The sequence below is a fragment of the Papio anubis genome, chromosome 12 (assembly GCF_008728515.1).
Source record: "Papio anubis isolate 15944 chromosome 12, Panubis1.0, whole genome shotgun sequence".
Classification (NCBI taxonomy): domain Eukaryota; kingdom Metazoa; phylum Chordata; class Mammalia; order Primates; family Cercopithecidae; genus Papio; species Papio anubis.
Genome location: NC_044987.1, coordinates 101898651 through 101923231, shown reverse-complemented (window position 1 = coordinate 101923231; position 24581 = coordinate 101898651). Strand labels below are relative to the sequence as shown.

Here is a 24581-nt window from a genome sequence, read left to right as displayed (position 1 = left end):
CTCCTCCCCTGGGGTCACACCCCTTCCCTCGGAGGAAGGAGGTCACCGGCCACAGGCGAGGGCCTCAGTTTCCCACGCTACGGGGCTCACACGTGTCTGGCCCGCGACGCGCTCTCCCTTGGCCGGGGTTCCAGTTTCCCGCCCAGGAGTCCTCGGTCCCTCCCCCGAGACCGCAGGGCCCTCCTCCAGAGCCCCGCGGCCCGCCCCGGGGGCTCCAGGCCAGCCCCGCCGTCACCCGGTGCGAGCCCGCGAGAGGCCTCGTGCAGCTGGCAGCCCCGCCCCGGCACCCGCCTGCTCTTCTCGCGGGTCCAGACCGTGAGCGCGGGGGCCGATGGGTCGCCTCTGCGCCGGGCCGGGTGGCGCGGGATGGCGGCCACCGCGCTGCTGGAGGCCGGCCTGGCGCGGGTGCTCTTCTACCCGACGCTGCTCTACACCCTGTTCCGCGGGAAGGTGCCGGGTCGGGCGCACCGGGACTGGTACCACCGCATCGACCCCACAGTGCTGCTGGGCGCGCTGCCGTTGCGGAGCTTGACGCGCCAGGTGAGCCAGGCCGGGGAGCCAGGGCACCTGCCCCGTCCCCGCCGTTCCGTCTCTGTCGGGCCGCTGGGGTCTCCACCGTCTTTGCTGAGCCACCTCTTTGCCTCGGCAGCTGGTACAGGACGAGAACGTGCGCGGGGTGATCACCATGAACGAGGAGTATGAGACGAGGTTCCTGTGCCACTCTTCACAGGTGAGGGACCGGGCCGCGGGGCAGGCTCGGGGGCCCGCTCCCCTCGCCCACCGCCCTGGGCCTGGGACGGCTAGAGAAGTTTGGGGGAGGTCATCATGCCCCAGAGCCAGGCGTCCCAAGCTGCTTTGCCTCCAGTCTGGTCCTCTAAACGGCACCTGGAGGTAGGCTAGAAACTGTGAAAGGCGTTTGTTTAAAAGTTCAAGTTGGGCCGGGCGCGGTGACTCACGCCTGTAATCCCAGCACTTTTGGGAGGCGGGAGGAGGAGGCGGGCAGATCACTTGAGCCCAGGAGTTCCTGACCAACCTGGGCAACATGGCGAGGCCCCCATCTCTACAAAAATACAAAAAGTAGCCGGGAATGGTAGCGTGCGCCTGTAGTCCCAGCTACTTGGGAGGCTAAGGCAGGAGAATCACTTGAGCCGGGGAGGTGGAGGTTGCAGTGAGCTGACATCTTGCATTCCAGCCCAGCCTTGGGCGCCAGGAGTGAAACAGTCTCAAAAAAAAAAAAAAAAAAAAGAAAAAAAAGTGCAAGTTGACAAAGTCTGATTTCTCCTTTGTGAACGAATGTAATGTATTCTTATTTCGGTAAACAAAATCAGAAACTAAAATTGAAAGGCAACTTTCCTGTGCCTTCCTGATTTCATTCATTCTTTCTGCACTTTGAGCTCTGAGTATGGGTCAGCATTCCCAGTGTTAAGGATTCCAGATGAAGGCCCTGCCAACTATAAGAAGAAAAGCACCCCCTTAACACGTCCCCCTCCCCACATTTTTCATAAAACTGTAGAGTTAATTTGGCTCTGATTTGGGGTAATTTTTAGCCATATGTTAGAAATCATGGTGGAACTACAAAGTTCTCTCATAACGAAGTTTAGGCCTAAAGCATAACTTTCATTAAATGTGACTGGCTTGTTTGTGGAATCTTCCACAATGGTTATTAGAAGATGTTATCTGGTCGGGCGCGATGGCTCAAGACTGTAATCCCAGCACTTTGGGAACCTGAGAAGGGCGGATCACGAGGTCAGGAGATCGAGACCATCCTGGCTAACACGGTGAAACCCCGTCTCTACTAAAAAAATACAAAACAGTAGCCGGGCGAGGTGGCGGGCGTTTGTAGTCCCAGCTACTCGGGAGGCTGAGGCAGGAGAATGGCGTAAACCCGGGTGGCGGAACTTGCAGTGAGCCGAGATCCGGCTACTGCACTCCAGCCTGGGCGACAGAGCGAGACTCCATCCCCCCCCCCCCAAAAAAGAAGATGTTATCTACAATGTGATTAAAAATGTTGCCCGGCCCGGCACGGTGGCTCAAGCCTGTAATCCCAGCACTTTGGGAGGCCGAGACGGGCGGATCACGAGGTCAGCAGATCGAGACCATCCTGGCTAACACGGTGAAACCCCGTCTCTACTAAAAAATACAAAAAACTAGCCGGGCGAGGTGGCGGGCGCCTGTAGTCCCAGCTACACGGGAGGCTGAGGCAGGAGAATGGCGTAAACCCGGGAGGCGGAGCTTGCAGTGAGCTGAGATCCGGCCACTGCACTCCAGCCTGGGCGACAGAGCCCGACGCCGTAAAAAAAAAAAAAAAAAAAAAAAAAAAAAAAAATGTTGCCCTATCTTTATAGTGTTTGGCATCTAATAGCACTAAACAATTATCTTTCTCATTTGTTTTACTGATATAGCATGATGAAGATACTATTATTTCAACCTGAGGATTTTTTGAAACCTTAAAAATATTTGTGACTTGGCTGGAAATATTTGTGACTTGGCTAGGCGTGGTAGCTCTGACGCCTGTAATCCCAGCACTTTGGGAGGCTGAGGTGGGTGGATCGTGTGAGGTCAGGAGTTTGAGATCAGTCTGGCCAAAATGGTGAAACCCCGTCTCTACTAAAAAATACAAAAAACTAGCCCGGCGAGGTGGCGGGCACCTGTAGTCCCAGCTACTCAGGAGGCTGAGGCAGGAGAATGGCGTGAACCCGGGAGGCGGAGCTTGCAGTGAGCTGAGATCCGGCCACTGCACTCCAGCCTGGGCGACAGAGCGAGACTCCATCTCAAAAAAAAAAAAGCTGACCTTCATTCAGAACCATACAGTCTCCGGAGCACTCTGGCTGGCTAAGGAGCAATAAATGGGAGTAGCTGGAGGATATCTAAAGTCTTTTTTGAGACGGAGTCTTGCCTGGTCGCCCAGGCTGGAGTGCTGCAGGCCGATCCTCAGCTCACTGCAAGCTCCGCCTCCCGGGTTCCCAGCCATTCTTCCTCTGCCTCAGGCCTCCCAAGTAGCTGGGACTACAGGCGCTCAGCCACCACCAAGCAAGTTTTTTGTTTTTTGTAGTATTTTTTAGTAGAGATTTCACTGTTAGCCAGGGATGGTCTCATCTCCTCTGACTTGATCTCTGCCTCGGCCTCCCAAAGTGCTGGGATTACAGGCTTGAGCCACCGCGCCCGGCCCTGAAGTCTTAAAGCATAAAGTTTGCCCAGTTGCCAGAAACCTTATTTCTCCTATTTCTTCTTTTTTTTTTTTTTTGAGACAGAGTCTCACATCTCACTCCATTGTCCAGGCTGGAGTGCAATGGTGCAGTCTCGGCTCACTGCAACGTCTGCCTCCCGGTTCAAGTGATTCTCCTGCCTCAGCCTCCCAAGTAGCTGGAATTACAGGTGCCCGCCACCATGCCTGGCTAATTTTTGTATTTTTTGTGGAGATAGGGTTTCGCCATGTTGGCCAGAGTCATCTCGAACTCCTGACCTCAGGCGATTCACCCACCTTGGCCTCTCAAAATCTGGGATTACAGGCGTGAGCCACCGCACCTGGCCACCTATTTCTTCTTTGTAAGTGATGACATTGCACTAATGAAGGTCAGTGCATTGTTTTAATTTAATTTTTTTTTTTTGTTTTTTTTGTTTTCCAGACGGAGTCTTGCGCCTGGCCCATTCTTTTAATTTTAAAATGATAACCCTATTTTCTACCATGTGCTTCCTCAAAAAAAAGTGGTAAAAAAAGAGGAGACTTATGGACAGAGAAATAGAAAGCCCTGGCAAAATATTGTACCCCAAATCTGCAGCTGAATCACTACACAGGTGCCAAAATTATACAAAAAAAAGTTACACTGGCTGGGCCTGGTGGCTCATGCCTGTAATCCCAACACTTTGGGAGGCTGAGACAGGAGGATGGCTTGAGGATAGGAGATTGAGACCAGCCTGGGCAACATAGCGAGACCCCCATCTCCACACACAAAAATAACAAAATTAGCGAGGCACAGTGGCGTGCAGCTGTAGTCACAGCTTCTCAGGAGGCAGAGGTGGGAGGACTGCTTGAGCTTAGGAGTTTGAAGCTGCAGGGAGCCATGATTGCACACCACTGCTCTCTGACCTGAGCGACATAGCAAGATCGTGTCTCTAAAATAAAATATGTATATTTTTTGAGATGTTGTTTTTCTCTTGTCACCCAGGCTGGAATACAATGGTGTGATCTCTGCTCACTGCAACCTCTCTCTCCTGGGTTAAACAATTCTCCTGCCTCAGCATCCCTAGTAGGTGGGATTACAGGCGTCCGCCACCAGGCCTGGCTAATTTTTGTATTTTTATTAGAGACAGGGTTTCACCATGTTAGCCAGGCTGGTCTCGAACTCCTGACCTTAGGTGATCTGCCCACCTCAGCCTTACAAATCGTTGGGATTACAGGCGTGAGCCACCATGCCCGGCCGAAATAAAATGTTAAGATGTTTGCAGCTGAATTTTTTGCAGCTAAAATATATATAGCTAATATTTTGCAGCTAAATATTCAAGTACACAAAGGGTAGTTTAAGAACACTTTACCTGCTGGTGTGGTGGCTCACACCTGTAATCCCAGCACTTTGGGAGGCTGAGGCGGGCAGATGACCTGAGGTTAGGAGTTCGAGACTATCCTGGCCAACATGATGAAATCCCGTCTCTACTAAAAATACAATTAGCCAGGCTTGGTGGCACGTGCCTGTGGGCCCAGCTACTCAGGAGGCTGAGGCAGGAGAATCGCTTGAACCTGGGAGGTGGAGGTTGCAGTGAGCTGAGATCACACCACTGCACTCCAGCCTGGGCAACAGAGCGAGACTCTGTCGTAATAAAAGAAAAGGAACACTTTAAATCTTGGACATAATTCTAACTCAGCAGCATAGCTGCTGTTTGATGAAAAACCAACTATGTAGGCCAGCCATTTTAAAGACATTTCTGTCCTCACCCGGAATGGGAAAAAAAGCATTTCTGTAAGGAGTTTCTATTTTAGAAAACAGGAAACAGTGTATTCCCATTGTAGTAAACCCTGAAACTTCCCTGTTGCTTTGCTGCCTCTTAGGAGCCCCTTATCATCCCACCCACATCAGGTTTTTTTCATTCTTTTTCATACTGGTGGACCTGGTTCCAGGAGTGGAAGAGACTAGGAGTCGAGCAGCTGCGGCTCAGCACAGTAGACATGACTGGGATCCCTACCTTGGACAACCTCCAGAAGGGAGTCCAATTTGCTCTCAAGTACCAGTCGCTGGGCCAGTGTGTCTACGTGCATTGTAAGGCTGGGCGCTCCAGGAGTGCCACTATGGTGGCAGCATACCTGATTCAGGTACAAAAGTTCTTTCTGGGCTGGGCATCGTGGTACATGCTTACAATCCTAGCATTTTGGGAGGCTTGAAGTGGGAGGATGGCTTGAGCCCAGGAGTTTGAGACCAGACTGGGCAACATGGCAAAGCCATCTCTACAAAAAATACAAAAGGTTAGCTCGGTTTGGTGGTGTGCACCTGTAGTCCCAGCTACTTGGGAGGCTGAGATGGAAGGATCACCTGAGCCCGGTAGGTAGAGGCTGCAGTGAGCCATGATTTGTGCCACTGCACTGCAGCATGGCCGACACAGTGAAACCCTCTCTCAAAAAAAAAAAAAAAAAAAAAATCTTTCTGGTCCCATTTATAGCAGATTTCCAGGACTTCAATAGCATGGTCTACTGGTGGGCCTTGTTGGAAGGAGCTGTGTGCTTGATTTCAGGCTGTTGGGAGGTGGTGTGGTATGATGGAAAGCACCTGAGCCTTGTGACAGGCTAACCTGGGGCTCTGCCGCCTGCCAGTGAGGATCAGCAAAAGTGACTGATACCTAATGCTGTTTTCTCAAACTAAATGTATTATGAAGTTTAAATAAGAAATTACATCAAGTGCTGGCTACAGCGGGCACTCTAAAAATGGAGTTGCAAAAGATATTCAACCCCAGCAAAAGGCTAGACACTTGTTCTAATACCATGTCAGGGAACAATACTGTAGATAATAGTGATGATCATTTTCAGCTTTATAGTACTCAAGTTTCTTCAAGTATTCCAGAGTCAAGTTCTGGATATTAGTTTCTGGAAACAGGCTCCAAACTAGATTCTGCCTGTTAATTTGTCATGATTGGCAGGTGGGATGCTTTAAAAATATTTAGGAGAAACAAATACCCTGTAGTCCATCATCATTTTGTAACCTGAGTTACAAAATGGCTCCCACAGAGCGTTTTCTAAGTCATGTGAATAGCTAAGTTTGGCCTTGTGTTACTGTGGACTGGTGTGTATGTATGTAGTTGAACAATACTAAAATTTCGGTCATAAGGACTCTGCTGGACTCAGGGTCTCAGGAGGGTATTTTGCACCCAGTGAGAATTGAATTAGCAAGCTAGAAATCTGTATTTTCTTGGTTCTGTTCAGTTCTAAACCAATGAGTATCCTTAGGACATGTTAAACCCTCCTATTTAAATTATGAGTACTTGTTTTTCTAGCCATGGTGACAAGTTGCATAAAAACATCTACTGCAGGCCGGGCGCGGTGGCTCACGCCTGTAATCCTAGCACTTTGGGAGGCAGAGGCGGGCGGATCACGAGGTCAGGAGATTGAGCCTGGCTAACACGGTGAAACCTCGTCTCTACTAAAAATACTAAAAATTAGCTGGGCGTGGTGGCGGGCACCTGTAGTCCCAGCTACTCGGGAGGCTGAGGTAGGAGAATGGCATGAACCCGGGAGGCGGAGCTTGCAGTGAGCTGGAATCGCCACTGCACTCCAGCCTGGGTGACACAGCGAGGCACTGTCTCAATAAAAAACAAACAAACAAAACATCTATTGCATACTTGTTCCTAGAAGTTCTTTTAACCAAAAGCCCAGCTCGGAGAGAATGTGGAGTAGGCTGAGGCAGTCTTGAACTTAGGACCTCAGCTTCTCATGTGCAACTTTCTTTTTCTAGGATTTGGCAGAGCAAGAATTGGGTAGAAAGACTGACTTTCCACCTGTCCTGTTGCATAGTATTGTGAGACTGGCTGACTGCAGTGGTTACAGTACTCTCCCATTTATAATACAAGGAGCATGATTTTTAATGCCTCCAAAATGGAGTTTCCAAAGAAATGAAACTCTCAAAGTCCTTTAGCACCTGCTCATGTGTCAAGGGCACGTTGACACCTGCTTCTTTTTTTTTTTTTTTTTTTTTTTGAGACGGAGTCTCGCTCTGTCACCCAGGCTGGAGTGCAGTGGCCGGATCTCAGCTCACTGCAAGCTCCGCCTCCCAGGTCTACGCCATTCTCCTGCCTCAGCCTCCCGAGTAGCTGGGACTACAGGCGCCCACTACCTCGCCCGGCTAGTTTTTGTATTTTTTAGTAGAGATGGGGTTTCACCGTATTAGCCAGGATGGCCTCGATCTCCTGACCTTGTGATCCGCCCATCTCGGCCTCCCAAAGTGCTGGGATTACAGGCTTGAGCCACCGCGCCCGGCCTGACACCTGCTTCTTTCTTTCTCTGCTGATTTCTCAACCCTGTACTTCAGGTGCACAGATGGAGTCCAGAGGAGGCTGTAAGAGCCATCGCCAAGATCCGGTCTTACATCCACATCAGGCCTGGCCAGCTGGATGTTCTTAAAGAGTTCCACAAGCAGGTTACTGCAGGGGCAGCAAAGGATGGGACTTTTGACACTTCAAAGACATGATGTATGTGGATTAGAAAGAACTCAAGACACTCCTGCTTGATACAGAATAAAAAAAGCTTAACAGGACCCACAGGGCTTAAGCCCAGACTTGACATAACCAAAATGTGCCAATAGGTAATAGGTAATTTTGCTTTCTCTGTCTTGTTTCGTTTTCTTGAAATAACACTGTTGTGTGGCTAGAAAGGAAAAGATTTAGTGTGGCTTGTATTCATGGGATACAGGACAGAGATGGGGCCACCTTCTTTTCTTGAATAGAGCTAAAGAAGTATTTTAACAAAAATCTATTATGTACCTAATATTGTGCCTAATAATATTTAGCACCACAACTCAAAAGACTTAGCGCTAGAAAAAAGGAAACTCAGCTCTGGGTCTTTGCCACTGTCAGAATCTGAGTCTCACTGGCCCTGTGGAGTAGGGATCCTGTCTGGAGAAGTGGGAGCATGGGCGCAGTCAGGACTGCTGCAGACTGAGCCATGTGATGGTACGTAAGGAGTCCCCCTGAGGGAATGAAACACTCTCGCCCCTTCAAAGTCACCCCTTCGGAATTCAACACAGACACACATATCCCTTCAAAAACTTTTATTTGTATCAACACTTCCTAGCTCTTGACTTAGCTTAGAGCTTTTAAAAGAGCAGACACCTTACATATTTGAGCTTGAAAAAGTTTCTGCTATTAATCAGAAATAATCATTTCTATTTTCTGGCTTACCCCTTGGAATAAACCAAAAATAAAACCAAAGTTACATTTCCTGACAGATGGATGAGAAAACAATAGAAGGAACGTCCTGAATTCTAGAGTTGACTCTTGCTGGTGAAGTACACCTTCAGCTTAGTCCATTCTCCTAAGTAAAGCCTGAAGGAAAACTCTTAACACCTAATTCTTTGTGGAAAAATGATCAACTAGCCATTTCATAGGTTATAGAACAAAAGTACAATTGGGCATCTTTCCTTATGTCCTGGGATCAGGGGTGCTTATATTTAACATTGATCAGGTAAAGAGGAGAGGCTGTGCCTAAGGTCTGAGAAACAGCTTGCTCTAAGCAAGCTGTGGTGAGGCACACAATGACTAGGGGATGGCAGAGAACAGGCTGGCCTACTGTCAGTTCAAGCAACCAGTTGAGCAGCAGCAGTCTAAAAAGCCCCAAACAGAACACCTCCATGGGTTCAGGGAAGGGCTGAGGCACTGCCTTTCTAGTATGTGCCAAAAAATACATTACTCTGAATTGGGGCCCGGGGGACTTTGAGTTTGGATGGGGAGGGAAAAGGAGTGAGCAGCTCTCCTCCCCTCCCCACAGCCTTAGGCCAACACAAACTGCAAATTGGTAAGCAGCACCTTAATACCTCTTGTGACAGTTACGGCTGAAGTGGCAGGGTCAAGCTTGTAGGTGTTGGCATCCCCCTTTTTATATCGGTCCCGGAAGACATAGATGCTCCCGTTACAGCTGGCAATCTTCCAGAGGGATGGGGCAGAGCTCCAGGCCTCAGGAAGGCAAAGCCGGGTGAAGCTGTCTAGCAAGGGATTGTAACATACCAGGGAGTCCCCTTCAGCCACGATGAACACCAGATCTTTATGCACAGCTGCGTGCATGTGGCCTGCAAAGGGCAGCACATAGGGCTTCACATGGCATTTGTCTGTCTCTGTGTCAAAGCACTGGATGAGTCGGGAAGGTTTGGTAAAGAAGTCCAGATCATTCTCCTCCCCCCCCAGTAAGTAGATGATCCCGTTGAGGTTGGCACCAGCAGCCCCTGACACAGCCACCTCTAGCTGGGTTGTCTCTGTCCACACATTATCACCTACGCGATAATAAATGACTGCATTGGAGAGGGTATCTTGCAGTGTCTTGCCACCCAGTGAATATATGGCATCTTTCCCGGGCACAGACACCAGGGTGTGCTGGAGCCGGTCCCGAGGCAAAGGAGCACACCACTCCCAGTCAACGGTGGCATTGTTGCACTTCCACATGCGCCGTGGGATGGACCCTCCCACCACATACAAGTCTCCACCATGCTTGCAGGCCGCAGTGATCTGGTGGCACAAGCTGTTTTGGCCACTTACACTGATGGAGTCATCTTCTGCACAGTGCAAGGACACAGCCAACGAGTGGGTACGAGATGACTCTTTCCCAATCAGGTAAATGTGCACATTCTCCCCAATTTCCTATTGGCAAAATTAAAATTATATGACAGCTGTTAAGTTCTAGGCTAAGGCTCCGCTAAGACACATATCCTTAAGATCCCGGACTTCACACCTGTACCTAGCTTTAACATACTACTCTCTAATTACTGTATGGCATCCAACTGTCCTCTAGTCACTTTCTTTGAGGCAATTTATGCCGGGAGGAGAATCTTGTATTCACCCTTGTAACTTTTAAAACTCTCATAAGCTGGTGCTTTGGACAAAGGGTGATTAAGATTGTTAACTTGATGAAAGTAGTTCTCAAGGAACTTTGAAAGCTCATAGATTGGTGGTTCTGGGGTTACAAAGACATCCTTCTCCCCAGCTTACATCAACTTCAAGCCAGAGATGACTTATTCAAAAAAATAATAAATAAATATAAAAAATTAAAAAAACAGAGATGGCCAGGCGCGGTTGCTCACACCTGTAATCCCAGCACTTTGGGAGGCTGAGGTGGGTAGATCATCTAAGCTCAAGAGTTCGAGACCAGCCTGACCAATATGGTGAAACCCTGTCTCCACTAAAAATACAAAAATTAGCTGGGCGTGGTGGTATGCGCCTGTAGTCCCAGCTATTCGGGAGGCTTAGACAGAATTGCTTGAACCCGAGAGGTGGAGGTTGCAGTGAGCTGAGATCATGCCATTACACTCCAGCCTGGGCAACAGAGTGAGACTCTGTCTCAAAAAAAAAAAAAGCAAAAACGAACACAGATGACCATTCATAACCTGGCCATCAAAAAGAGGCCAGGTTAGGTCAGGCGCATTGGCTCACGCCTGTAATCCCAACACTTTGGGAGGCCAAGGCGGGCGGATCACCTGAGGTCAGGAATGAGACCAGCTTGGCCAACATGGTGAAACCCGTCTCTATTAAAAATACAAAAATTAGCTGGGTGTGGTGGTGGGCGTCTGAAATCCCAGCTACTTGGGAGGCTGACGCAGAAAAATCACTTGAACCCAGGAGGCGGAGGTTGCAGTGAGCCGAGATCGCACCATCACACTCTAGCCTGGGTGACAAGAGCGAAACTCCATCTCTCTCTCTCTCACACAGACACACATACATACACACAAAGAGGCCAGGTTAGGCCAGGCACAGTGGCTCACACCTGTAATCCCAGCACTTTGGGAGGCAGAGGCAGGCGGGCCATCTGAGGTCAGGAGTTCCAGACCAGCCTGGCCAATGTGGTGAAACCCCATCTCTACTAAAAAATACACAAATTAGTCAGGCGTGGTGGCAGCACCTGTAATCCCAGCTACTTGGGAGGCTGAGGCAGGAGAATCGCCTGAAACTGGGAAGTGGAGGTTGCAGTGAGCTGAGATTGCGCCACTGCACTCCAGCCTGGGCGACAAAGCAAAAATCGTCTTAAAAAAAAAAAAAAGGCCAGGTTACCTGATGGCGAGAATGCATGGAGTGTGCAGTCTCAACAATTAAGAGATTTGCCTTACCTTCAAGCTTGTCCTGAGTGACTCTGCAAAAGCCTCTCTTTCCTCTTTATTAAAGTTAATCCAGGCTTCTATTGCCTCTGTTGGGTTCTGAGAACATGGAACTCCATCTGTGAGAGCCAGAGGAAAGGCATGGTCAATGACGATCCGAAAGAGAAATTCAGAGTAAGGGACTTTAAAGATGTGAACCGCTTTATTAGACTACTGCTGGGCATGTGTATATATGTCCATGCATACATACACATATACATGAAATTAACCTGAAATTGCCTTTTTTTTGGGTGGGGGGCAGGGTCTCACCCTGTCGCTCAGGCAGGAATGCAATGGCACAATCACCATCACCGTAGCCTCAACCTCCTGGGCTCCAGCAATCCTGCTACAGCCTCCCAAGTAGCTGGGACTACAGGTGTGCACCACCCCGCCTGGCTAATTTTCTTATTTTCTGTATAGACAAGGTCTCGCTATGTTGTCCAGGCTGGTCTCAAATTCCTGGCATCAAGCGATCCTCCCTCCTTGGCCTCCCAAAGTGCTGGGATTACAGGCATGAGCCATCATGCCTGGCATGCCTTGCTTTTTTTTTAAAGTAGTCTCGTGTTACATGAGGCCTCAAAAAGTTGGGTAAAGACTCACAACTGTTCCTCTCCATGGAAATCTTTAGTAAAAGGCAAAATATTTATACAATCTGAAGAAAAACCAGAATATGTGCCTTGCTTTTTTAAATGAAAATGGATGGCTCGATATGCTCCCATCTGCCATGGAAGCAACCTACTAAGCTGTAGAGCTCACACTATTTTTTTTTTTTTTTGAGATGGAGTCTTGCTCTGTTGCCCAAGCTGGAGTGCAGTGGCATGATCTTGGCTCACTGCAACCTCTGCCTCCGGGTTCAAGTGATTCTCCTGCCTCAGCCTTCCCAATTAGCTGAGACTACAGGTGCCCACCACCACATCCAGCTAATTTTTGTATTTTTTTGTGGAGACGGGATTTCACCATGTTGGCCAGGGTGGTCTCGAACTCCTGACCTCAGGTGATCCGCCCACCTCACCCTCCCAAAGTGTTGGGATTACAGGCGTGAGCCACCGTGCCTAGCCAACCTCACACCTTAAGTATGGTTATATCTCACTTGCAGGGTTAGGATTGTTTCCTGACGTTGGCCCATCACTAAAAAAGTTTTTAGTCTTAGATATCTTACCTCATCACCAATTTACATAGGTAATTAGACCCACCGGGACATCCAAAGTACAGGAGAAATTAGAGTATAATACAAATCACTCCTCAGTACTTTTGTGTGGTTAAGTGTTGTGCTTTAATTTTCCTGGCTTCTTCCTCTAACACACTGTGTCTCTGACAGCAATTACACTGAATCTCAACTCAATCTTTCTTAGCAGGTTATCTCAGTAAGAATGCAGGAATAATAATGTAAACTAACACCAGGAAGCATGAGGGTTCCTTTCTCCTAAACTAGAACATTCACTGAACATCACAGCCAAGTAACTGCGTATGCTGTGTCCCCTCCCTAAACTTACCCGAGATGATATCTGTGAGTAGGTGGTGAGGCAAGTGGAGAAATTCCTCTGTATTCTGCAGCTGGGCCAGGTGGGTCTTGGCACAGTGTTTGGCAGCAGTATAGAGCTCAGGATCACTGTGCCGATCTGCCAGCCACATCACCTGAAGGCAGTTTCCCACTTGCACTGTGCGGGCCAAAAACCGAGAGCATTCCTCAAAGAGAGATGTCAACTGATACATGTCTGACACCTCATAAATTTCCTGCAACTCCTCAGCTCGAAGTTTCACAGTCCCATGGTAGATATAATCAACCAGGAGCTGGAAAACAGACTCACTGACATCCTGCAGCACAATCACCCGGTTGTGGGCCTCCTTCAGGTTAGAAGTGAACATGGATCGGAAGAAGCAGCTCTGAGCTGAGAGGACCAGCCGATGGAGCTGAAACTCCCGGCCTTCCACCGAAATGGTGACATCAGCAAAGAGCTCCTCCTCTAGACACAGTTTCATGATGCCTTGAGCCACACGGCCTGAGTGTGACCGATCTTTGAAAGTATAGTTCACAAAGTAGTTCTCATCCATGGATGCTCCAGGCTCCTCTGGTGATTCCATGCTAGCCAACTTCTCTCTCTGCCAGCTGTCTGCAAAGCAACACCACCTTGAGTAACTTGCGGAATTCACAGCCATAATCTGTGAATCCAACTGTCCAACTCAGGGAGGGAAACGGAAGAAGTGACAGCAAAGTGGGTCCAGATTGGCCTTAGTCCTGGTCCTGTCCATGATGTCCCTGACGCTATCCTTTAACCAAACCTGGGTTCGTTCTCCCCAGTGGCACCACTCCGCTAATGAAATAAATAAAAGTTCCAACTCTGGGTGTTTTCCTGAGAAAACACGGAATAATTCCGTTCCATGATATTAACAAAAGACTTGGGATTTAGGTTAATATATGAAAGCAAAGGGCTGGGGGAGGCCTGTGACCGTAAAAGCCTTACTAACCAAATAACTGGGCATAAAACTAGTGAAGTTCGAGGCAGCAGAATCAGACAAAAAGGACCCCCCGCCCCGGCCTAGTGGCCAGGTCCTCTCCTTCCCCGCGCATGGAGTTAAGACGCTCCATATGAGGCCTAGCCTGGGATATACGTCAGTCTCACATTTGCTCTCTTCTGAGCTACTTTCCCCGCTCGCTCGAAAGACTCCCTAAGGCTGCGTCCCAGAACTCAAGTCCAGCCGCCCTCAGGCCGGGGCAATGGGAGGCCCATCGCCCTGTGTAATATCCCCGCTCCACCTGAAGTCGCCTGGGAAACCGTCGCCAGGGAAACCGTTCTTCCCACTCAGGCCCGCCCGCCCTCGTCAAAAGCTTGGCTGAGAGCGGGGGAGGGGTGTGTAGTGCAGAACCCAGAACGCCCGCCCCCTCCCCTCCTCTCACCCGTCTGGTTCTTCAGCGTCCTCGCCTTCTCTCCAGGCTTTGCCACACGGAGCTAGGACCACGCTCACCTTACGGTTTCCCTACCTGCCTGTCTTGCTTTCTCACCTGCGTTCCCTCCTTTCATCCCGGAGCCCGGAACCTCTGCTTCCGGCTCCACGTCCGCCCGGAAGAAGATCTGCTACACACTTCCGCTTCCGGTCCGTGTCCTTGGGGCTCCGTCTCCTGCTGTCTTTCCGTCCGCTGCCTAGTCTGCGTCTGGGTAACATGGCGGCTGCGGCAGCGGCAGCTAGGCTGTGGTGGCGTGGAATCGTGGGGGCCGCGGCGCTGACGAGGGGTGAGAGGGGCAGCTAACTGAGACCGGGGTCAGGCGCAGCGGCGTGCCCAGTGCAGAGAGCTCTTCAGGCCTCACCCCGCGCGTCTGTGCCTTTTATCTCCCTGTGCAGGGGCTGGGCGACCCTCAGTTCTGTTGCTGCCAGTGAGGCGGGAGAGCGCCGGGGCCGACACGCGCCGTGAGTATGTGCTGGCAGCGCTCTTCCCTGAACTGTCGGCGGGGCCCCCTAGGTGCCTGTCCTTGCCCTAGGATGCCCTTCCCTGCGTCTTCCTGGCAAATCTTGGAGACCTGACTGCGGTGGTCTTCACCCTGCATGCAGAATCGAGCCCTCCCTGTACCCTTAGGCCTCTCTGTTATGGCCCTGATTGTCCCTTGTCCGTTTCAATGGCCCCCTTTTTGTCTGATTAAACTGTCAGCTCTTCGAAAGCAAGCAATGTGCCCTTTAGTCCTCAGAGCCCTGTAATAATAGTACCTCACGTTGAGTGCTTAATGTGTGCCTGGCACCTCGCTAAGCGTTTTAGTGAATGATCTTATTTCGTCCTCACAACAGCCTTATGGAGTAGGTAGTATCTTACTCTTCTTACTATAGATCAGGAAACAATCCAAAGAATTAAACTGCCCAGGGTCAGAGACCTAGTGAATGACAAAGTAGGCCTGCCTGCTGCCAGAGGCAGGAAAACCTAACCATCATTCCGTAGCTTGTGATGTGTGAGTGCTCAGTGGTTTAGGGTTGCATGAATGAGTATGTACATATTATGTTACAGTCAAGATGCACGCACTGGGAGTTAGGAGACCTAGCATTTCCCCTTTTCTTGGCCTGAGTTTTCTCATTGATACAAAAAAAAAAAGGAAGGTTTCAAGGAGACAGTCTGTGAGGGCTCCTCAAGCCCTGAAGTTCTTATCTTGAGAACCTGGTATAAACTTACATGCTAAGAAGTTACAGAGAAGCAAAAGTTCTGGTTCCCATCCTCAAACAGCTCTTAGTCTGACAGGAGAACTGAGACTACTGCTTTAGCAGAAATGCAGGTAATGTGAGGGAAGAACTGTAGAGTAATTTTGAGAAGAGGTGAACACCCCAGCTGCTGTATTAAGAGTCTTTCTGAGGACTGTACTTAAGGTGGCACTTTCCCCAAGTTTTCATCACTCTATTCCCTGGAAGGGAAACCTTTCACATGCCCCTTTCTCAGGGTGCTGCAGGGAGCCTTTACTGGATTTGACATCCCTTACAAGCCCAAGAGACTGGATACAGGGCTGGCTTTTGCCTTCTCCATTTCTTTGTTAAATATGCTTTTTCATTCCAGCCACTGTCAGACCACGGAATGATGTGGCCCACAAGCAGCTCTCAGCTTTTGGAGAGTATGTGGCTGAAATCTTGCCCAAGTATGTCCAACAAGTTCAGGTAATACGTACCACTGTTATTTGGGTCTGGGCCAAGAAAGAACCATGTTCTCAGGGCATGTGGGAGTGGGCAGACTGGTTTCAAAGAAACTACAGACTCCTCCATCCCAACCTTGGACTTTTCCCTCAGCATTAAGCCAGATGACTGCAACTGAAGTTAGCTGTTCCCTCAGTAGCTCTTTGTTCCCTCTCCCCTCCCTTCCATGTGTGCAGGTGTCCTGCTTTAATGAGTTAGAGGTCTGTATCCATCCTGATGGCGTCATCCCAGTGCTGACTTTCCTCAGGGATCACACCAATGCACAGTTCAAATCCCTGGTTGACTTGACAGCAGTGGATGTCCCAACTCGGCAGAACCGTTTTGAGGTCGGTCGGGAGATTTGAGAAGGTTTGGGGGGTAAGGGTATTAATTTCAGTTTGTAACAAACAATGGAGCATAGCAGTTAAACTGGGACTTCAGAGTCAAGTAGATCTCAAGTTTGGATCTTGGTTCTGCCACTAAATGGCCATGGGACCTCAGATAACTCAAATATTTTGTTTAATCTTTCTTTTTTTTTTTTGACCGAATCTTGCTCTGTCGCCAGGCTGGAGTGCAGTGGCATGATCTTGGCTCACTGCAACCTCCGCTTCCTGGGTTCAAGCTATTCCCCTGCCTCAGCCCCCTGAGTAGCGGGGACTACAGGTGCATGCCACCACACCTGGCTAATTTTATGTATTTTTTTAATAGAGACGGGGTTTCACCATGTTGGCCAGGATGGTCTCAATTTCCTGACCTCGTGATCTGCCTGCCTTGGGTTCCCAAAGTGCTGGGATTACAGGCATGAACCACGGTGCCTGGCCCTTGTTTAATCTTTCTGAGCTTTCATTTTCTTATCTGGAAAATAAATATAAAGCTGCCCCTATCTTATAGAATGGTTGTAAGGATCCAATGAGATAGGTCAAGTAAATTGTTAGCACACAATAAGTTTTCAATACATTTAGCTATTAATATTTTACTGATTATCTACTGTTTGCTAGACTCTGGGATGGAGAGAGAAATAACATGAAGTATTTGTCCTCCCAGAGTCCCCCCCACTCTCTCGAAGGAGAAAGACACCTAAACAGCTTACTGTAGTAACATATAATACAAAGGATATTAGAGGGATGCTTTAAGAAAGCAGCAGGGGCACTTGGCCCTGTCTGGGAGGCTTCTTTGAAGAGAGAAAATGTTTGTGCTGAATCTTAACACATGAGCAGGAGACCAGGAATTAGCCTTGTGAGGTGGACCAGGGAAATATTCCTGACAAAGGGAATAGTATGAACAAACACAGGCATGCTGACATGCTAAGCTACAGCTGTGGCCTGGGCCTTTGGAAGTAGTTGTAAGCATAGGAGAATCTTGAGGATTTGAGGTTCAGAATAGAAAGCAGGGTCACAGGGCAGAACTCTCCCAACCAGGGACTCCCATCTCATCCCTCCAGATGCTTCTGTTCTCCCTAGATTGTCTACAACTTGCTGTCTCTGCGCTTCAACTCACGGATCCGTGTGAAGACCTACACAGATGAGCTGACGCCCATTGAGTCCGCTATGTCTGTGTTCAAGGCAGCCAACTGGTATGAAAGGGAGGTGAGTTACCGGATATGGTGGACCTGCCTCTGGGCCAGAGTTACAGAACTGGTTGAGACTATGGGATGCCATGTAGCCCCTTCCCCTGTTGTTGGTCTTGATGGATTGGCTGTTTGAGGGAGTCTCCTTCCTAGATCTGGGACATGTTTGGAGTCTTCTTTGCTAACCACCCTGATCTAAGAAGGATCCTGACGGATTATGGCTTCGAGGGACATCCTTTCCGGAAAGACTTTCCTCTATCTGGCTACGTTGAGGTAGGAGCCTTGGAACTGGGACAGCAGTCTCAGGGAGGGACTTGCAGGGAACTCAGGGGATCCCTGGGAATGGCAGGAAATGTGGTCTGTGGATTGTGGTGGTTTAAGAGCATGGGCCCTGGATTCAGATCCTAGTTTCATTTTTGTAACTTGGGGCAAGTTACTTGGTTTGACTGACTCAGCTTTCTCATCTTAAAATGGCAATAATAAGAGCACTTAACTAATAGATTTGTGGCAGGCATTAAATAATGTATGTGTAGGCTCACGCCTGTAATCCCAGCACTTTGGGAGACAGGAGTAGTGCTCGAGTCCAGGAGTTCGAGAACAGCCTGGACAACATGGTGAAACCTCATCTCTACAAAAAAATAGAAAAATTAACGGGGCATGGTGGTACATGCCCATGGTCCTGGCTGCTCAACAGGCTGAGGTGGGAGGATCACTTGAGCCTAGGAGGCAGAGGTTGCAGTGAGCGAAGATCACGCCACTGCTCTCCAGCCTGGGTGACAGAGTGAGACCCTATCTCTAAATAAATAAATGCTGTATGAAGCCTGCTGTATTGTAAAGGCTCAATTGATGCCATGTGTGTGTGTCAGGGTCTCACTCTGTCACCCAGGATGGAGTGCAGTGGTGCGATCACGGCTCACTGCAGTCTCCACCTCCAGGCTCAAGTAATCCTCACACCTCTCAGTCCTCCGAGTAGCTGGGACTACAGGCGTGCACCACCATGTCCAGCAAATTTTTGTATTTGTTGTAGAGATGGGGTTTCTCCATGTTGCCCAGACTGTTCTCAAATTCCTGGGCTCAAGCCATCTGCCCACCTCAGCCTCTCAAAGTGCTGGGATTACAGGCGTGAGCCACCGCACCTGGCCAGTGCTATCCATTATTGTAATGATAATTTTAATGATCAAGGCAGCCTTGAGGACGTAGTCTGTCCCTAAAACCTAAAGTAGAGGATTATTTTACCCTGCCCTGACTTTCTGGGAAGGCAGTGATGGGGAAGACACCAAATGTTTAGCCCTCAAGAATTACCTCTGAGGTGGGACCAATAACGTGAATAAAGAATTTCAGTGGTGCTGCAGGTTATTTGCAGGAAGATAGTGTGTAATATTATTACTCGTGACTTTTATAGCAAAGTAACTGTTTAGAAATGCTGAGAAGTGGTGCTCTAGCCCTGGTCTTTTAGTCCCCAGTCACTCCTGCTGTGTTAGTGTTTTGCATGCTCCTATTTCCCTCTTAGGCTACTTCTGGGCAGGGCTATCTCCCTTGCTTCTCCCTTTCACCCCACTCCTGCTATCTGCCTCACCTGGTTTGCCTCTCCACTCTAGCACCTGATGATCCTGACCTCATCCATTTGATCCCCCAGTAACAAGAAAAGCCATGTCAAATGTACCGCTTTAGATCTGGACAGTGAATATGCTAAGGGTCCAGGGCCTGAGGTTGTGTATCTCCCAGTTTAGGTCTACTCTTTTCAGCCACCCACTACTATAATCCTGGGCAGATGCTTACCATTACCTTATAAGAGTGTGTGGGTGGGTGAGCAGTCAGTTGGGAGCTCCTGATGCAGGAGTGGTGAGCAGGGGAGTCTGACTGGTGCTGGCAGGGCATGAGGTATCCTACATTTTGGAATCTCACACTCTAGCTGGTTGGGATGTGATCTGATGGGTAACACAGGTGTGGATGGAGACTTATTAACAGAGGCTGGGACAGGAGTCAGTAACGGAGAGGAACTGGACTGGGGAAGTCATCCATAGCCTTGTGAAAAATAGGCTCCTTTGTAGCCGTAATAGGGACTTCCTTAGTGCTCAAGCCTGCCTTTTGCTCCTACAGTTACGCTATGACGATGAGGTGAAGCGGGTGGTGGCAGAGCCGGTGGAGTTGGCCCAAGAGTTCCGCAAATTTGACCTGAACAGCCCCTGGGAGGCTTTCCCAGTCTATCGCCAACCCCCGGAGAGTCTCAAGCTTGAAGCCGGAGATAAGAAGCCTGAAGCCAAGTAGCTCCAGGGAAGGCATGTGGATACTAGACAGCGCCTTGTGTCGGTGTAAATAAATTCCTACTTAGACTCACCAATTCGTGTGTGCTTGTAATGGGGAGAAATGATGTTTGACGGGGGACACAGGCAGGCAGGGGTGTTTCCCTGCTCCCTTAGAGAGACACTACTAAACCAGGGAGTCTTACGGGTTTTTTTGTTTTTTATTTTCTGAGTCTTGCTCTTGTTGCCCAGGCTGGAGTGCAATGGCGCGATCTCGGCTCACTGCAACCTCTGCCTCCTGGGCTCAAGCAGTTCTCCCACCTCAGCCTCCCGAGAAGCTGGGATTACAGATGTGCGTCACCATGCCCGGCTAGTTTTTGTAGAGATGGGGTTTCACCGTGTTGCCTGGGCTGGTCTTGAACTACTGTCCTCAAATGATCCCACCCACACTGGCCTCCCAAAGTGCTGGGATTATAGGTGTGAGCCACCACACTCAGCTAGGGGTCTATTTTAATGGGACTAAAGAGTGTAGTTGCAGACCTAGTGGCCTGCAGGCATGGATGTATTTCTGAGAGGAATTCTAGAGCTGTAATTAAAAGTTCTCATGGTCCACAGGGATTCAGGATGGGTGTGGCATGGCAGCCCATCACTCTTGGGCTATAGAAACCTTCCTGGTTTCTGGCCTGAGCTGAGAATGGTGTTTTTTTTGTTTTTTGTTTTTTTTTTGAGGCAGAGTTTTGCTATTGTTGCTCAGGCTGGAGTGCAATGGCATGATTTTTTTTTTTTTTTTTTTTTTGAGACGGAGTCTCGCTCTGTCGCCCAGGCTGGAGTGCAGTGGCCGGATCTCAGCTCACTGCAAGCTCCGCCCCCCGGGTTCCCGCCATTCTCCTGCCTCAGCCTCCCGAGTAGCTGGGACTACAGGCGCCACCACCTCGCCCGGCTAGTTTTTTGTATTTTTAGTAGAGACGGGGTTTCACCGTGTTAGCCAGGATGGTCTCGATCTCCTGACCTCGTGATCCGCCCGTCTCGGCCTCCCAAAGTGCTGGGATTACAGGCTTGAGCCACCGCGCCCGGCCAATGGCATGATTTTGGCTCACTGCAACCTCCGCCTCCTGGGTTCAAGCAATTCCCTGCCTCAGCCTCCTGAGTAGCTGGGATTACAGGCTTGTGCCACCACACCCAGCCAGTTTTGTGTTTTTAGTAGAGATGGGGTTTGTCCATGTTGGTCAGGCTGGTCTCGAACTCCCGACCTCACATGATCTGCCCGCCTCGGCCTCCCAAAGTGCTGGGATTACAGGTGTGAGCCACTGCGCCGGGCTGGTGGGGGTTTTTTGAGACATGGTCTTGGTCTGTCGCCCAAGCTAGGGTGAGTACAGCAGTGTGATCATGGTTCGCTGCAGTCTAGACTGCCTGGGCTCAGCTGATCCTCCCACCTCAGCCTCCTGAGTAACTGGACCACAGGTGTGTACCACTATGCCCAGCTAATTTTTTTATTTGTAGAGATGAGGTCTCACCATGTTGCCCAGGCTGGTCTCGAATTCCTAGGCTCAAGCCATCCTGTCTTGCCCTCCTCAAGTGCTGGGATTACAGGCATGAGCCACCGTGCCCACCCTGAATTAAGAATGTTGTTAGGAAATAAGAGGTCCCAGGGCTGGGGCAAAAACCACTGAGGAGCTGCAGATTTGTCTGTCTGCCAGGAGACAGTACTCCCTAGTCCAGCTGGTCTAGGGGTCTGTTCAGCCTGCGGCGGAGTGCCTGAGACGGGAGTGCTTGGCTCTGCCTGTATGCAGGGCCGCCCAGCCAGCCCGCCATGCAGTTGGAAGACTGCAGCTGATGATTTTGGCAGCTGAAGGGCTCCATGGAGGCTAGGCTGGGCCAGACTGGGTGTCGGGGCTGGTCTCAGTTGCAGGATGTTTTGAGGGTGCAGACGGTAAGATGGTCTTACCGCCTGGGCTCTTTCCTACCCTTTGGGAGGGCCAAGCTAGAGCTATTTGCTACCAAACACCTTTTTCCTATTAACTAAGCATACCGCCCAGCTGGGCAGGAACAGGCTGAGGGCCTGACAAGCAGGGAGCCAGGCTCCTGCCAACAACCAAAGATTCCCCATTTCTAAAGGATGGAAAGAGCCCATGGGAGGTGACCGAGGCCACAGCCAGCCCCTCCCTGTTCAGCATTGAAGAATGACACGCATTACAGAGCTCTGGAGCAGCCTGCAGTGGAAAGTTGGAGCCGAGGTGTGTGGCAGGCAGATGAGGGAGCAGAGAACTGCTGAACAGAGTGAAACTCAGAGGACGTGGTGGAGCATGGCTGCGACCCTGCAGTTCCTGGCTTGCCTGGTGGTAGCCATCTGCCTCCTCTCTGGTGTGACTACAACCCAGCACCATGCAGGTACCGGGGCTTCAGGGTGGGTGGAGAGGAGCCAAGGAAGGCTGCTGGTTGACGGCAGTTAACAGCTGGCTCTATTTGAGGCTAGTCGGGCATAGAAGTGTGGGCATGGTGGGTACCAGGGTGATGTGTGCTGTGGTGGGTGACAATGTGGGCCGCCCCCCCCAGAACTGGAAAGATACAGGTGACAACTAGGGAGATAGCCCTAGGTGCTCTTAATGCTGGCCCTGGGCTCATTCCCACTGATGCCCAAAGCAGGGTCTCTTGACCTGTCTGGGCTTGGAACAAACATTACAAGGGTGAGGCAACACCCCAAGGTGTGGGCCGGAGGGAGCTGCCACAGACATCCTCCCCGGCCCTGTGGTCCCTGCCTCACATCCTCCCCTGCCCTATCCTCCCTGCCCTGTCCTCCTTCTCCCTCCCTTACTGCTGAGAAGGAGCAGGGAGAGTAGGCTCTTCCCAAAGAGGTCCTTGTCCTTGGGAGAGTCACTGGCACTGTTTTAGGTGACTCTGTACTCCGAAGATTATAGGGAGAGGAGGAGGGTGGGGAAGGGTCTTGTGACCCGTTGGCCTGGAGCTCTTTACCAAGGGCATTGTGCAATTTAGAGGAGGAGTCCTGGGCATTTGCCAACATGGTAACTACGCTTGGAATGATGCTTTTGAGATCAGAAGACCTATGCCTGGGAGAGTGAATGTCAATGTGCATGTGTGTGCATGAGAGGGAGGGGAAACAGGGGCATGGGATGGCATTCCTGCCCTTTTGTAGAATGATGAAGCACTTGGGACCTCTACCACGCAGCAGAGGGACATTTCTGGGAGGCTGGGGTGTTCATGGTGTAGCATGGCAGGGGCCTGACTCCTCTCTGCTGCCCCAGGGCAGCCCATGGACAGCACCAGCGTGGGAGGTGGCCTGCAGAAGCCAGAGGCCCCGGAAGTGATGTTTGAGGTCTTTCCTCCCAGCCTGGGACATGAGGGTGGGCATGTCCAGAGGTCCCTAAGCTCAGGGTTGGGAATGGGGATGTCTCAGGGTGGACCTGCTAGGGGTTGGCGGGGGCAAGCCAGCATGGGTCCTGCTGCCTGCTTCTGCCCCCTCCCCCAGCCCACTCTTGCTCCCCGCCCTGCTCCCCAAGCCACAGCCCACCCCTTACATGCCTCCCCTTGCAGCTGCTCTGGGCTGGGCTGGAGCTGGATGTCATGGGGCAGCTGCACATCCAGGATGAGGAACTAGCGTCCACACACCCAGGCCGCCGACTCAGGCTCCTCCTGCAGCACCACGTGCCCAGTGACTTGGAGGGCGCTGAGCAGCGGCTGCAGCAGCTCCAGGACCTGCGGAAGGGGCCTCCTCTTAGCACTTGGGACTTTGAACATCTGCTCCTCACAGGCCTGTCCTGCGTCTACCGGCTCCACGCAGCTAGTGAGGCTGAGGAACGGGGCCGCTGGGCCCAGGTCTTCACTCTCCTGGCACAGGAAACACTCTGGGACCTATGCAAGGGTTTCTGCCCCCAGGATCAGCCCCCTTCCCTGGGGTCCTGGGCTTCCATCCTTGACCCCGTCCCCTGACCCTCCCCTTTTGCTCTTTCACCTGCCATTACCCCCTCCCATCTCCTCCTCAACTCCCCAGGCAGACCCATCTTGGGCAGGGGCTTCTGTCTGGCATCTGGTTTTTTCCACAGTGTTCAGATCTCTGGGCTTGGCTTGCACCCTGGACACCCCCTCTCTGCTTACCCCGACCCAATCGATCTTATTTCCTGGATCTTGAGAGGCTAAGAACCCAGGCTGTGGGTCGCAAGGAGTGGCCACACAGCTAAGGGCACGACTTGCAGGCAGTGTGTGTGTGCTGAGATCAGGGGTCAGGGTTGAGAAGTGTGTTCAAGAGATGCTGAAAGGGAAGCTGCCCCAAGTAAGGCCAGGTCAGACCTTCCAACTCCTACCCTGGCGCTCTGTGATAGGTCCTGTGGAATTCACAGGAATCCTCTAGGTGCAGAGCACCCCCTTTTAGGCACAACCAAGGATCTGGGGTCCCTGAGCCTCCAAGTTCCCATCTGGGTTGGGAGAATAGACTTTTTGAGTTCTGTCTGTTGGAGGACTGGAGGGAAACAGGGGGAGGGAGGAACATTTTCTCTTTTGGGGTAGGGAGGCAATATCTCAACACCTTAGATGGGGGAGTAAGGCTGGCAGACCAAGCAGAGACAAGCGGAGGTGGGCTGGGCCAGGTGTGGCCCTGATTCTGTGTTGCTCTTCTCATAAAATGTTCTGTTTCGGACTCCCGAAGCCTGTGTCATTCTATGTCGGAATAAGCGGTCTAACTCCTGCTCTGGGCAAATCACTCTCCCCATCCTGGGAAGGCAAGAGTCAGGGCAACCAGGTATCAACTCCTCATCCCATTCCCATGCCCTGCTGGAAGGAGGAATGCACTCTCCTTGAATCTCATGC

The 24581-nt window shown here is 50.6% G+C and overlaps 4 protein-coding genes and 1 non-coding gene across 10 annotated transcripts; 3 read left to right on the top strand and 2 right to left on the bottom strand.

The window, feature by feature from the left end:
• Positions 1 to 74: 74 nt before the first annotated feature.
• Positions 75 to 8545, top strand: PTPMT1 (protein tyrosine phosphatase mitochondrial 1). Of its 2 annotated transcripts, XM_009186095.3 has the most exons (4): positions 75 to 540; positions 650 to 730; positions 5114 to 5305; positions 7509 to 8545. In XM_009186095.3, the coding sequence occupies exons 1-4, from the start codon at positions 367 to 369 to the stop codon at positions 7665 to 7667; spliced, it is 606 nt and encodes a 201-aa protein (XP_009184359.1). In that variant the 5' UTR covers positions 75 to 366; the 3' UTR covers positions 7668 to 8545. The 2 variants fall into 2 exon arrangements, with proteins under 2 accessions (XP_009184359.1, XP_009184360.1); XM_009186096.2 differs by lacking the exon at positions 5114 to 5305 and having other exon boundaries at positions 7509 to 7856.
• Positions 8232 to 14396, bottom strand: KBTBD4 (kelch repeat and BTB domain containing 4). Of its 4 annotated transcripts, none has more exons than XM_003909918.4 (4): positions 14314 to 14396; positions 12806 to 13423; positions 11286 to 11392; positions 8232 to 9825 (listed from the first exon to the last, which is right to left on the bottom strand). In XM_003909918.4, the coding sequence occupies exons 1-4, from the start codon at positions 14330 to 14332 to the stop codon at positions 8965 to 8967; spliced, it is 1605 nt and encodes a 534-aa protein (XP_003909967.1). In that variant the 5' UTR covers positions 14333 to 14396; the 3' UTR covers positions 8232 to 8964. The 4 variants fall into 4 exon arrangements, with proteins under 4 accessions (XP_003909967.1, XP_003909968.1, XP_003909969.1 ...); XM_003909919.3 differs by having other exon boundaries at positions 14209 to 14391; XM_003909920.2 differs by lacking the exon at positions 14314 to 14396 and adding an exon at positions 13934 to 14192.
• Positions 11868 to 11984, bottom strand: LOC116269963. Its single transcript, XR_004177753.1, has one exon. It is a non-coding gene; the product is annotated as a U5 spliceosomal RNA (small nuclear RNA).
• NDUFS3 (NADH:ubiquinone oxidoreductase core subunit S3) lies at positions 14396 to 19861 on the top strand. The gene is made up of 7 exons (XM_003909921.3): positions 14396 to 14542; positions 14652 to 14717; positions 15841 to 15938; positions 16151 to 16300; positions 17414 to 17539; positions 17674 to 17793; positions 19621 to 19861. The coding sequence occupies exons 1-7, from the start codon at positions 14473 to 14475 to the stop codon at positions 19786 to 19788; spliced, it is 798 nt and encodes a 265-aa protein (XP_003909970.2). The 5' UTR covers positions 14396 to 14472; the 3' UTR covers positions 19789 to 19861.
• A 1413-nt stretch (positions 19862 to 21274) lies between these two features.
• FAM180B (family with sequence similarity 180 member B) lies at positions 21275 to 24419 on the top strand. 2 transcript variants are annotated; one of them, XM_003909957.5, is made up of 3 exons: positions 21275 to 22151; positions 23024 to 23094; positions 23313 to 24419. In XM_003909957.5, the coding sequence occupies exons 1-3, from the start codon at positions 21944 to 21946 to the stop codon at positions 23706 to 23708; spliced, it is 675 nt and encodes a 224-aa protein (XP_003910006.2). In that variant the 5' UTR covers positions 21275 to 21943; the 3' UTR covers positions 23709 to 24419. The 2 variants fall into 2 exon arrangements, with proteins under 2 accessions (XP_003910006.2, XP_031509295.1); XM_031653435.1 differs by lacking the exon at positions 23024 to 23094 and having other exon boundaries at positions 22043 to 22151.
• The last annotated feature ends 162 nt before the right edge of the window (positions 24420 to 24581 follow it).

Coding starts and splice junctions, on each gene's coding strand:
- KBTBD4 (XM_017948404.1), bottom strand. CDS start 13,469: ATGGCTGTGAATTCCGCAAGTTACTCAAGGTGGTGTTGCTTTGCAGAC. Junction 11,393..12,805: donor ACTCACAGATATCATCTCGG/GTAAGTTTAGGG, acceptor TGGCTCTCACAG/ATGGAGTTCCATGTTCTCAG. Junction 9,826..11,285: donor CACTCAGGACAAGCTTGAAG/GTAAGGCAAATC, acceptor TTTTGCCAATAG/GAAATTGGGGAGAATGTGCA.
- PTPMT1 (XM_009186095.3), top strand. CDS start 367: ATGGCGGCCACCGCGCTGCTGGAGGCCGGCCTGGCGCGGGTGCTCTTC. Junction 541..649: donor TGCGGAGCTTGACGCGCCAG/GTGAGCCAGGCC, acceptor TTGCCTCGGCAG/CTGGTACAGGACGAGAACGT. Junction 5,306..7,508: donor TGGCAGCATACCTGATTCAG/GTACAAAAGTTC, acceptor CCTGTACTTCAG/GTGCACAGATGGAGTCCAGA.
- NDUFS3 (XM_003909921.3), top strand. CDS start 14,473: ATGGCGGCTGCGGCAGCGGCAGCTAGGCTGTGGTGGCGTGGAATCGTG. Junction 16,301..17,413: donor CTCGGCAGAACCGTTTTGAG/GTCGGTCGGGAG, acceptor TGTTCTCCCTAG/ATTGTCTACAACTTGCTGTC. Junction 17,540..17,673: donor CCAACTGGTATGAAAGGGAG/GTGAGTTACCGG, acceptor TCTCCTTCCTAG/ATCTGGGACATGTTTGGAGT.
- FAM180B (XM_003909957.5), top strand. CDS start 21,944: ATGACACGCATTACAGAGCTCTGGAGCAGCCTGCAGTGGAAAGTTGGA. Junction 22,152..23,023: donor TACAACCCAGCACCATGCAG/GTACCGGGGCTT, acceptor CTGCTGCCCCAG/GGCAGCCCATGGACAGCACC. Junction 23,095..23,312: donor CCCCGGAAGTGATGTTTGAG/GTCTTTCCTCCC, acceptor CTCCCCTTGCAG/CTGCTCTGGGCTGGGCTGGA.